The sequence below is a fragment of the Mytilus edulis genome, chromosome 1, assembly GCF_963676685.1.
Source record: "Mytilus edulis chromosome 1, xbMytEdul2.2, whole genome shotgun sequence".
Classification (NCBI taxonomy): domain Eukaryota; kingdom Metazoa; phylum Mollusca; class Bivalvia; order Mytilida; family Mytilidae; genus Mytilus; species Mytilus edulis.
The window spans coordinates 97,240,223-97,253,727 of record NC_092344.1 but is presented as its reverse complement, the minus strand read 5'-3'; the positions used below and the strand labels follow the sequence as shown (position 1 = coordinate 97,253,727).

The 13,505-nt window shown below is 29.7% G+C and overlaps 1 protein-coding gene across 5 annotated transcripts in view; it reads right to left on the bottom strand.

The window, feature by feature from the left end:
• Window positions 1–1,130: 1,130 nt before the first annotated feature.
• LOC139496146 (ras-related protein Rab-23-like) overlaps window positions 1,131–13,505 on the bottom strand; it is a 46,175-nt gene continuing 33,800 nt past the window's right edge. For all 5 annotated transcript variants that reach the window (XM_071284615.1, XM_071284630.1, XM_071284622.1 and 2 more), the window contains 5 exons: window positions 11,935–12,011; window positions 9,847–9,926; window positions 8,980–9,062; window positions 6,851–6,937; window positions 1,131–5,145 (listed from right to left, as the gene is read on the bottom strand). In XM_071284615.1, the coding sequence (XP_071140716.1) occupies window positions 4,961–5,145; window positions 6,851–6,937; window positions 8,980–9,062; window positions 9,847–9,926; window positions 11,935–12,011 (512 nt within the window). In that variant the 3' untranslated portion in view covers window positions 1,131–4,960. The remainder of the gene's footprint in view (window positions 5,146–6,850; window positions 6,938–8,979; window positions 9,063–9,846; window positions 9,927–11,934; window positions 12,012–13,505) is intronic.

Genomic DNA, 13,505 nt, shown 5'->3' with positions numbered 1-13,505 from the left:
TCATTAGTAACAACATATTAAAATTTGGGAAGCTTTGGCTAAACAGTTCATGCGTAAATGCACGGACATGACTGGAAACGCCATTTTTCAATCTTTCAAGAACCATAATTCCTGAACGGTAAAAGTCAAAATCGTCATTATTGAACTTGACCTCCATTTTGTCATCAGTAACTAAATATTAAAATTTGGGAAGCTTTGGTTGAACAGGTCATGCGTAAATGCACGGACACAACTGAAAACACCATTTTTCAATCTTTCAAGAACCATAACTCCTGAACGGTAAAAGTCAAAATTGTCATTATTGAACTTGACCTTCATTTTGTTGTCAGTAACAACATATTAAAATTTTAAAAGCTTTGGTTGAGCGGTTCATGAGTAAATGCACGGACAACATTTGGTTGCTAACTGCCCGCCATACATCCCCAAATCAATAACCGACATTTTTGTCACAAAAATTTGGTTAAAAATTCAAACTCTAACCAGATGCACACCTTCAAGTTCAATATATTTACAAACAGCTAGTGAAGTGAAAAAAAAAGTTGAAACCTGCCAACTGTCACTTTTTGCATGGATTTCCTCGAAGGAGGCTCCCAAAGTGAAATTTTGAAAGAGCAATTTTGTCCACGATTTAAACAAAACAATTAATTTTACAATGGCTTTATGCTTGTAAATGTATAAAGAAGCCAAACAATAACATCAAAATATATTTGAAGGCCCCCTTGAAGGATTTATAGTAGGACTATAAGAGCCATCTTGGATGTAAAACCCCAATGGGCATTTTGAAAAATTGGCAGGTATGCAAAAACACAGGAATGATCACACTAGACTAAACTTTTCTTTCTGTTCACATCTTTAAAACCAGCAATATTATTTTGTCATGGCATTCCATTAAACCCTATTTCTGCTTCTTGAGAAAATAAATCATACTGTGTAATTTAGACTCCTGGAAGCATCTAGTTATTCAATGGAATTTCAACATCATCATATAAATAAACTGAAACTTGTCACTCTTGATACTAAGTGATGTTAAATTGTAGTTTTTTTTCACACTATTTCAATCAAAATAATTTGACCTCCAGTATTTCATCAGTCATCTCTATCTAATATGAAAGGAATAAAAATACATGTTCTTTTTGCAAATTATTTAATGTATATATGAACATGTAAAACACTCATCAACATGTACTTTAGAAGTACAGTAACTGTTCTAGTACAAATAAAAATTAACAGATCTATTAGTGTGACACAGATCTATACATGGTATAAAAACTTATGACTATGAAACATTTGTGTAAAAAACGTTTAAAATGATATAAATGATATAAAATCTAGAGACAGCAGTTGTTTCCACTAAACCCTGTGTAAAAAGATAGAATATATAACATTATGGTCCCAATTTTAAAAAATAGATTTGATATGTGTATTGTTATACAACAGATTCCATTTCTGTCTGTACAAGTGATCAAACAGTGTACAGAAAAAATAACTTCACATTTCATACATAGTTACACATGAGATTATAAATCACCTCAAAGACATATGACCTCGTCTCCTTTAAACTGTTTATGCACAGACTTTTTTTTTGAAATAAAATAAATATCAATTCAGGAAACAAACAGTTTTCTTTTTCTAACAGGTTTATGCAGAAAAATTGTTTGGTTTCAAAGATTTCACCCCAACTCTTTCTGATCTTAACTGCAAAGTAGAATACTACCTTCTTAATTAAATTGACTGATTTAAAACATCAAGTCAATTTTAGTATTGTAGTAAACCTACAATATTTTTTTCCCATAAAACCACATTTTTGGGATGAAATTTCCATATACATAAAAATGTTCCAGTCATTACCTCTTGCAGGTATAAAAATGATATTCCAACAGGGAAATATTGTATGCCCTTGTTACTGTTTTCCATATTAAGATAAAGCATAACACTCAAGCCTACAGATAAATACACCAAAATATAAAACAATTCTATCAAATGCAATATTCTACAGGCTATAGCACCAGTCAAAATAAAACTATACATCTTTTTTAATTTCAGCAGTTAAATCTAATAATTCTCTTCTCAAACAGAATATTAAAGTAAATTGGGAGATGTGGTATGTTTTATTCTATTCTTGAAAACAAACATTTTTTAACAAAACATACATCACAAATATCAGCTTGATTGCTTGTTATTTATCTATTAATTTTCTCTTACTATAAGAATACATAATACATTTGTAGTACCAAAACTAGATATAAGTACCATCAGTGGTCCTTAAATTTTATCTTTGAAAGCTTTTTTCAAGTCTTTTCAAGGAAGCCTTCCAATGAATTCAGTTACTGTTTGGATTTTCCCAAAATTGCTGTAAATTGTTTTGCTTGATAAAAACCATTAAAGCTGATTAGGAAGCATTGACCATGAAAATGGAAAAGCAACAACTTTTATATTCCTTCTTATTGAGACCAGTGGAGTAGAGATGGACAAGTTTGCCTGAATCAGTTGATTTTGATTTCTAGTCTGAGATCAAGGTCTCACATTTGCAACTTTGATACACAAATTAACTAATAACAAAACATAATTTTGAGTAAATAAACTGAAATTTAGGTAAGAGTTGGGTTGCAACTGTCAACAGATCTTAACATGACTTAACAGAATACATCTGGTTGACCTGAAATTGACACTGAATAGATCACTGTTTATGAAAGATAAGGTCAATATTCAGTAAATCAATAATTTTCCTCAATAAGGAAATTTTGGCTATTATCATACCCTCCACCCTTTTGTTTGAAGGTTTAAAAAAGAGTTAAATACTGTACGGAATCATTAAGAGAAAAGAACAGACACTTGCAGAAAGTGAAAAGCTTTTAAAAGCAAAGCTAGATTTGTTAAGTCATAGGACAGGATCCACTTTGAAAAAATAAATTAAGTACAAACAGCTTACAACTTAAAAATAAACATCATATGATGTTGATAGTTGTGATTTGGATTATTGCCCTTTAGTGCCACTTTTTATGGACCTTTCAGTCATTAGAATCTATGTGGAGCAGTGAAGATGCAGACAACAAAGTACACTTTGCTGCATGAGAATGTTTGGTCTGTCATATGTATTGTAGTGGTGATTGTGATAATACATGTACATAAATAATTTTTATGAGTGGAAATCTAATTAAAATTTGTTACAATATAAAGTTCGTTGAAACATTTCTGTTGGTAATTCAGAATTATATAGAATTTTAGAGGATTTTAATGGTAAAAAATAACATATATTCCACTTGATATGAGTTTTTAAACCAATATATTCCATATAAAACTTAATCCTAAATTAATTCTACTTATCATTTTGGCCATGGGGACTAAGTCGATGCTTAACTGAATGTATAAAAGGACTGGGTTGATGGAATTTATCAACACTAAATGCAATTAAGCGGGAAATCATACTGATCAAAGGTATTACAATATTTACACAATTCTTGAAAGAACAACTACTTTTAGGTCACAATCAATATATGATCAAACTACCCTATAAAATGTGAATATAGAATTGAAATATTGCACAACCTTATACAATCAATACACAAATTGAAATGTATGGAAATCTAGTTTCACCTCACATATGAAAAGGTCACGTTTCACATTTCACACAAGAAAAGGTCACATTTCACATTACACATAAGAAAAGGTCACGTTTGACATTTCACATAATATGTTCAGAATGACAAATGATTTCTTGCATATTCAGATTGCAGACAAACAGTATACAATATTAGTTTGATTACAAAGTCACCAATATGGATATTTGTTACAAAAACATTTCAAAACAAGATTTTCCATTTAATAGGTATATGACACCTGATATAACATGTTTAACAACTTTTAAACAAAACGTGCAAATGGGAAATATCTAAGACTGCTTCTTTGTGCATGGTTAAAAGTGCCAATTTTTTTTTTAATCATACACTTTTGACCATCACTTCCATTCATGTATATACCAGTAAAATTTTAAGCAGTGCTTTATATTTAAACATAATGAACGAAATAACTGGCATTACATAAACAAAATTTAAACCATTACTTAAAACTTAATTTTAATCTTGAAAGTAATATTTGGTAACAATAACTTTGGCAATTTAATAGCATTTGTAAACATGCTATTGCATGTCTGCATTTTCTTTTTTGTTTAACTTATAATTATTTATTTTCTAAACAACCTTTCATATTCATTACCATTGTTTGCTAAAACTACTGGCTTTTTATATGAAATTTGTGTAAAAATTACCAGAGTTATCTCCCATATGGGAAAGTATTCATATTTTGCATGCAGAGCAAATTATGAAATTTCTCTATAATATTATTATATAATTTTTTGGCACTCTTAAAGGGAAAATCCCTGTACATACATAGCTGTGCTAAAAGTTTAATTTGCTCAATTCTAAATATGTACTTTCGCAGAAATCCTTAGTATAGGTGAACCTTATACAAATTAAATTCTGAAATTTGTTATAGACCAACACTTTTCTATTGGGAAAATTTGGCACATACATGTGTATCAAATGAGATAATCCAACCCAGTTATTGTTCTTTAAATAGTTAAATAAATAAATAAAAAATACATTCTTAGTGTTTTAACAAAAGTTGCACATACAAATTATACTTCATTTTAAAATCTGGGATAAAAAGTTAAGACTAAGAGACAGAAAAAGCTGCATAATACAAAATATCACAAAATTCTTTGTTTTCTTCATCATTTTAACACCTGACAAACACACACAGTAAAACATGTTTCTGCTTTACTCTGATTCTCTTGATTAATGTGAAAATAGTTACATAAACAGACCGTCTTATAGTAGTATTCTCTATTGGTCAATTGGTCAGGTCTTTCCATATCTTTAATATCCATGGTTGGATATTTACTGTTGTCAGGAACAGCACTAATTATTTTATACCAGACAATGATATCACATTGGACTAAAGACTATAATATTACACATTTATCTTTAACAACAGATTTTTTGCCCTTTGTCCGTCGTTTACTGGGTTCTAATTTGATTGCTCCATCATCGTGATGATTTCTGTATTTATGTTTATTATTTTTTGTACCATTCTTTTCTTTCACATGGTTATCTTTACTATTGTTTATAGGTTCAGAGTCCATTAAACCTAAAATATAAAACATCCATGTATAGAAAAACATCAATTGTTGTTCTTTTCAAATATATCCTTAAGGTGGTACCCAACACTTTAACTAAAATTAATTTGGCTCGTTTAATTTTCTTGAAATTTTGACAAAGTATTAACTTTGACCCTTTGACAAAACTATAAAAATTTTAAAAAATTTAACCAACTGTTTTATCAGAAAAATTACACTGGTTATATAGCAGTTTGACAAACACTTATTTTGATCATTGAGAAGCTTAATATTCCCTTAACAACACAACGTAATTAAAAAGTTTAGCTGATTTTACAGAGTTATCTCCCTGTAGTGTTAGGTACCACCTTAATCTCCCTTTGCAACATTCAATATTATACAAATATAGCCTTTGTATGAGGTCGATACAAAGATATATTGACCTGAAAGAAGTATATGGACTGAGGACGAAGTCCGAGGTCGATATACTTCTTTGGGTCGATATATCCTGTATTGACCTCATACAAAGGCTATATTTGTTATATTATTAATTTTCGACCATGTTTGTATCAAAATCGTCATTTAGGTTTGTTGGAACTTTAGAGATATTACATCGTCTCCTTGACAATAACAACATATTAGTTGTTATTTCATTTACTTTTTTTATGGATATCATATGTATTTGAAGATTTTTTTTCTTCAAATAATCGATCACAGATATCATTTGTTTCAAAACGTTAATCAATATCCGGAAATTCATTACATGACGTCACAAAGTATATCGGCTTTTGGATATTCTAAAAATAACCGTGCAATATGCTTTTTGCCGGTCAATATGCTTTTTGCTATCCGCCGTTTTCTCTCTACCTTCGAAAATATAGTTTAACATGTGACTATCCCTAATCAAATCAAATTTGTTAAAATATACGAATTAATAATATTAAGATGTATTGTTATGCATGAAAATAAGTCAATGTAATATATTTTAGGAAAAAGAGAAAATATAAAAGTTTATTCGTTCCAATGCAAATCCATCCCAGATACTATTTAACAATGGAATAACAAATACATCAAGCATATAGTTGCCAATTTATTCAAACAGTCTTTTGCCATTGAGTTGTCCCACTTTCCTTGACTTGTGAATTTTGATTGTCCCCTTGGTATCTTAATCCTATTTTGTTTCATATCTTAAATTTCATGTCTACCATTATAGGTGAGATAATAATTAACATATTATTGTCTTTTATAAATGCCCTTTTTCTCTCTCTTCTAGTACACTTTATATCATTGACAGCTTCAGTTAGAGCTCATGTTTGCCTTGTTTATGCATTGTGATGCTGTGGAATCATTTATTTTCATTGATACATGTCTTTTTTTATTTGGATCAAAGAAACATTGCATTGTTGTGGATGTTCAATTTCATGGTTTTCCAAAGTCTGCTTACCAGCCTTAAAAATATGTACTTCTTTTTCAACATTAGAATTTGTAGCTTATTGTTATATATATATGCACTTAATCCTGGAAAATTGGTACTCCATAAATAATAAAGAATTGACAGTAGTTGTTTGAGTATTTTGATAAGTTCTGGAGGCCAATACAGTCAGGCATGCACATAATTCTTTTATGATTCTGTTGCTACATGTGTTTTTTTCTTCTTCTTTGTAGTATTGTTCAAAGATGACTTTTTTTAGTTTATTGTCCTGTTTCTCACTTCATACATAAATAAAAAAAACTTACTTGTTCCTATAGTTTTTGGCAAATACTCTTCCTCCTCTTCAACTTCATTTATCTGTTCTAAGTATTTTTCTGATAAATATCTAAACACTGTAAATAAAAGAATTCTATATTTTAAAACAAGTTTATTGGTTTTTTTTTTAAACATTATTGGTCCGATTCTAAATCAAATTTAATATAATAGAAATGCTAAATGGTCATTTATCAATTGCTGAATATTTTGTCAGATTAAAAATTCCTCAACAGTTTTAAATCATATAACAGCCACAAGGAACAGTTCAACATTTTTTATAATTTTGATCAAACACAAATTTCACATTTTGCACACACAAATAATTCATCATAAGCTGGTTTGATCTTGCAATTACATAATAAAAATATTGAATTACATGCTCTTACACAAAACATTTTATGTTTTCCATAAATAGCAGAAAAATTCAAAATAATCAATTAATCAATTATAGATAAATTCCTTATAACTATGTAAACTACTCCTTGTTTGGTCATGTTCAATTTGGTGTTCATATTGCTCATTTGATGTCTGTAATGTTCTGTGTGTTTACGTTTTTTTCAAAATTGTTTTTCACATTCCTGACCTTGTGTCTAGGTAGAATTGGTTTTTATGTTTCTATCTTTAAGAGTCAAATTTTGATTGTTAAGGTTTCAATTTGTTTCATCTTCAAGACTTTTTTGTGTCAAACTATGTGTGAATGTTTCAGTTGGTTTTCATATTCATGACTTAGTGCATAGAATTCTGTGTGTTGTTTAAATTTGTTTTCATGTTCATACAAGAGGCTGTCACAACGACACCAAACCGGATTTATTAACATTTATTTGTGTCCTGGCAATATCACAAGAACCATTACTGATGAATGGTGAAAGTGAAAATCGTCAATATCAAATTTGACCTCCATTTTGTCATCAGTATCAACATATTAAAATTTGAAAAACTTAGATTGAATGGTTCATGAGTAAATGCAACAACGTGAATGGAAACGCCATTTTACAATCTTTCAAGAACCATAACTCCTGAATGGTAAAAGTCAAAATCGTCATTATTGAACTTGACCTGTATTTTGTCATCAGTAACAACATATAAAAATTTTAAAAGCTTTGGTTGAATAGTTCATGAGAAAATGCACGGACACGACTGGAAACACCATTTTTCAATCTTTCAAGAACCATAACTCCTGAACGGTAAAAGTCAAAATCGTCATTATTGAACTTGACCTCTATTTTGTCATCAGTAACAACATATTAAAATTAGGGAAGCTTTGGTAGAACAGTTCATGCGTAAAAGCACGGACACGACTGGAAACTCCATTTTTCAATCTTTCAAGAATCATAACTCCTGAACGGTAAAAGTCAAAATCGTTATTATTGAACTTGACCTCCATTTTGTCATCAGTAACAACATATTAAAATTTGGGAAGCTTTGAGAGAACAGTTCATGCGTAAATGCACGGACACGACTGGAAATTCCATTTTTCAATCTTTCAAGAACCATAACTCCTGAACGGTAAAAGTCAAAATCGCCATTATTGAACTTGACCTTCATTTAGTTGTCAGTAACAACATATTAAAATTTTAAAAGCTTTGGATGAACGGTTCATGAGTTAATGCACTGACAACATTTGATTGCCGCCTGCCCGCCCGACCGCCCGCCGTACATCCCCAATTCAATAACCAACATTTTTGTCAAAAAAATCCGGTTAAAAATTGAGAATGGAAATGGGGAATGTGCCAAAGAGACAACAACCCGACCATTGAAAAAAACAACAGCAGAAGGTCACCAACAGGTCTTCAATGTAGCGAGAAATTCCCGCACCCGGAGGCGTCCTTCAGCTGGCCTTTTTGCCTTTTGTGTGTAAAATTCTCTGTGTTTACTTATGTAAGAATTTGTTTTAAGTACCTGATTGTGTATACATTTTTAGCGTTATGTAGGAATTAGTTTTCTTGTTTATAATTAGTGTATAAAATACTGCCTGTATGGGTTTCAATAGTTTTTCATGTAAATACATTTGTGAGTGTAATGTTTTTTGTATTTAGGTTAGAATAAGATTTTTAGTTTCCTATATTTGAGAGTGTCAAATTCTGTTAAGCTTTTGTTTGCACATAAATGAATTTCTAACCTTCCTCTACATTTAAGTTATCTTTGACAGAGGTTCTATAAAACCTTAATCTTAATCGTTTGGCAAGATTCTCAGCTTCTTCTCTGTAAAATATTAATTTCCAAACATATTAAACAGATAATTAGAGATCTATCAAAAAAATAGTCTACATACTAATATACAAAGAACAGGGTATAATACCAGTAAATAATTTAATTTTGGATGTAACACGTCTTCTGATTGGCTGATGTTATTTTTTTATCAGCCCATAGACATAATTTAGTCATGTGACCGTGACATCATCGACGTTTTTTCATGTTTTGCTACAGTTTAAAAATGGAATTTAGAATTAAATTATAAGAAATGACTATTTTTTCTGTCTATTCGAAATAACATAAAAAATGTGGTGCACACTGTTAAATAACCCGCTACTCATAGACAGAAAAAATATTACAGTCATTCCTTAAATGTATAAGAATTTAAATCAATTTCATTACTTCAGTATATATCAGACAGCATTAATAATGCAGAGAAGTAACTTATCTGTTTGACAATTATATAATTTAATCTGTCTGTGTTGTTGATAGTAGTTGACACAGTTGATACCGATGTCAACAGTTTCTGCATTTGCTTGAAAAGTTCTGCATATACTCATTCTTCATAATGAATTTTAAAATATTAACATTTTTAGGGCTTTGTGTCCCTTTTCTGATATTTTGATATTTTAATGTCAGCTTTTTTAAATGTAATTTCACATTTACTTTACCATGTTTACCTATATTTTTGATTAATATAGTAGTTTTAATTTTCTTGTACAAATGTTAAGTAGGACAATATGTATCTAGATGAAATATTGTTACATGGTTATATTGTAATATTGGGACTTACGGTTCTACAACAGCATCATCTATGAGATCTATTTTATTCTGTACAATGACCATACCAATCTCTCCTACTTCATCTTCAACCTGCAAAAATCACTCCATTAATTAAATTGTAAAAGACAATAATTTAATAGTTTCCATAAAATCAAACAACCCAGACACTGTATTATCAACATTTGTACCTGTGGTCAGTCAACTGGTCAATTTCTATGTGTTTGACAGAAAATAAAATTCATACCTTAAGTGACGTTGAAATCAATTTAATATGTTAACAAAGATTTGCTCACCCATACAGAGCATCAGAGATCATCCATATGGTTTTTGGTAAGGGCTTGCAATTGTTTAAGTTTTCTATGTTGTGTTTCATATACTGTTGTTTGTTCTTTTGTCATTTTTCTTTTTTTGCCAATGGCATTGTCAGTTTGTCTTTGACTTATAAGCTTTAGTACAAATGCATCCTATAGGTATTTCCTGTCTCAATTTAACAAACTTTGAAAGAATTTGTTTACACATTACATATAAATTTCTTGTGGTGCATGACGACTTTATGAAATAACATGCTTTCAGTATTTAAAGTATGGCTTATCCTGTTAGACTGTCATGTACACTGTATAGTCCATATTTATCATTACTAAACACCTTGTGGACTCTTCAAAATACAAAAAGAAGAATAATAGATTTTCCCTTTGCCCTTTAAAGAAAACCAAAGCCTTTTCTAGACTGTGACTAGTATCCAATACATGTATTTCAAAGTGCAGAATTGATTTATGAGAAATATAAGTAAATATTAGCTTGTTTATTTAAAAAAAAAAAAATTCAACACCTGTAAAATTAGATATATCGTCTATTAATATTTGTATTTTTGTAAACATCATTCAACTGGAAAACTGTTGGATTTCTCAAATTTCAGAGACAAAATTACACTTATTGTGAAATTTCACTTCTTGGATTTGCTAAAAATGTCGCACTAGTATCAAAAAAGAAACTTTCATGGTTTTCATATCTCATAATATATTTTAATGTATTTCTGATAAAAAGATATTGAACTTTTCTTGAAGCATAACTTTTTATTCAAATTAGATAATAAAGGTGTTATTAGGTCTGTCCTGTGGATATTTATTGTAACAAACAAATAATAAAAACTTCTCCCATTTAAAGCTTAAAGGTCATAAGGTAAAGAAGACAATAATAAATAGCCAATTTTCAAATTCATTAATATTCTCAGTAGAAACTAAATTTATGATTATGTTTTAAAATCTAAGCAAATGTCTCATTCAACTTAACAAACAAATTTTGACACTAAATTTTAAATTATGAAACATACAGACTGCATGTTAACATAGCACTATTGACTGCCATTCAAATGAAAATACTATACAAAGATGCAGAGATTTTAATATTTTCTTAAGTTTCAATATATGAACATTAAAGTAATAAAATTAATACTTAAAACGTAAATTATACTTTAAATTATAGTTTTGAATTTTGATGTGAAATAATACAATTACAGTAAACTATAAATATATATTATTTTTGACACAGGGTTTTGTTTTGAACTGTTGCCTTTTAACATGATAACAATAAACCTTTGACATGACAGAAATTGTACACCTAGATTGTTATACCTGATACACCACCAGAGTTTATCTCGTTCCAGCTTGTTCCTCAGAAAAAAACAACAATTACCTCAAATTTAAATCTTTAGTTTCATTTATTTGTGAAAATAAATTTCCTGTTAAAGTTTGATAAGTTGCATATAACGCAACATCATGATTATTAACGGCTCAGAATTACATGATTTCTTTGATGACTAAAATTCAATATTTGATAACAAAAAAAAGAGGTTTTGCGTTTTTTTTACCTAATGAAACAGGTTTGAAGCACTACAGCAAATATGCAAGACAAAATAAAATGTACAAACCCTGATATCAGACAGATGAAAATCTTGTGAACACTTGAGGTATGTCATTTAAATTTATAAGTTTACAAATCCAGGGGCAAAAAGTTGCCTCATCATACCATCTCCTTTTATTGTATACAAGGCTACAAGCAGAGTCTACCTTATTCGAATAAGCAAATAAATTAATGTTACCTTTTTCTTCCATGATTCAACAGCCTCAAACGATTCCCTGTCTACTGTGGAGAATGCCAACACACATGCCTGAGCACCTATAACATACATATAATATTCTGTTTTACACAAAATACAACATACAAATAAAAACAGATTTTGGTAAGGTTATTAAAAGCAACATAAATGGATGTAACCAATAAAATTTTGAATGGAAATGGGGAATGTGTCAAAGAGACAACAACCCGACCATAGAACAGACAACAGCAGAAGGTAACCAATAGGTCTTCAAAGCAGCAAGAAATTCCCGCCCCCGGTGGCGTCCTTCAGCTGGCCCCTATACAAATATAAACAGACTCATTATACTATAGTTCAGTGATAATGAACCCCATACTAAACTCCAAATTATACAAGAAACTAAAAATAAAACAAGACTAACAAGTTTATTTTACATTTTTGACATCGTTTGGACACTAGTTGTCTCATAAGCAATCATACCATGTTTACTTATATTTCATTGTGACTGCTTGAATTTGTACAAGCATTTCTTTATTTTGGCTTACATTATTCCACCCTGGCTACCAACAGAAGTATGTTCCTTAAACCATTGACCACATTTATCATGGTTGTGATATGGAAATTATACCAATTAAGATATTAATTCCTTTGATCAACTTATGGGAGTGGATAACAAGTATAGCATACCCACTAATGACATAAAATAATGTGGTCCTAAGCCAAATAGTTTGAATTTGAATCAAGAATAGTGAACTGATTGATATTTTGTAAAAATGTCATATTAATTTTCTGAAATATTACTTCTAATTATTACTTTTGTTATTAGTTACCTGTCTATTCTGTCATTTATTGTATTTGATTTGTAATTTGTCCTCATGTAACACATATTTTGTGTCTGAGTGTAAATAAAGAATTGAATTATCTCTCTGCGATGCAAGTTACACCTGTTTTTAAAAGACATATATGAATTTTACCATCATAATCATATGTACTGACCATCAATACCATGGCCTTGTTGATACATAATAATGAAGTCAGAAGTATCTTAGTACATGATATCAAAGTGGTATTTAATAGCAATCAGATTACTTTTGATGAGTTCAATATGCTCAACAGGTTTGAGCTTTGACTTTACTATAGGATTTTTTCACAATACACATTTCAGTACAATGGCGAAATTGATTACTTAGGTTCATTTCCATCAATATTAATTATTGGTTATTATTTTGTAATCTATCATTAAGGACTTGGACACAATGGATTCAAAAGTGTTTTTTAAATTTAGTCTTTAATTAGAATTCACAATAGGAATTGTCAACATTAATAAATAAACATGCTTTACAATGAAATTCATTTTTTACAACAAAGGAATGTACAAAAAATGAAGTAAAATATAAAGATGACGCTTTTTATTCTACTCTGAACAGACTTATGCTCATTGCTGCTTGCAAACTTCAAAGTGGCACCTTTTGTAAGTTTATTTGCAATAATTAAGTGTAGTAACTGGTACAAACAACTGTACCCTTGAATGATGACAGTCTACTTTTTAACACTCACATAATCCTTTATCTACA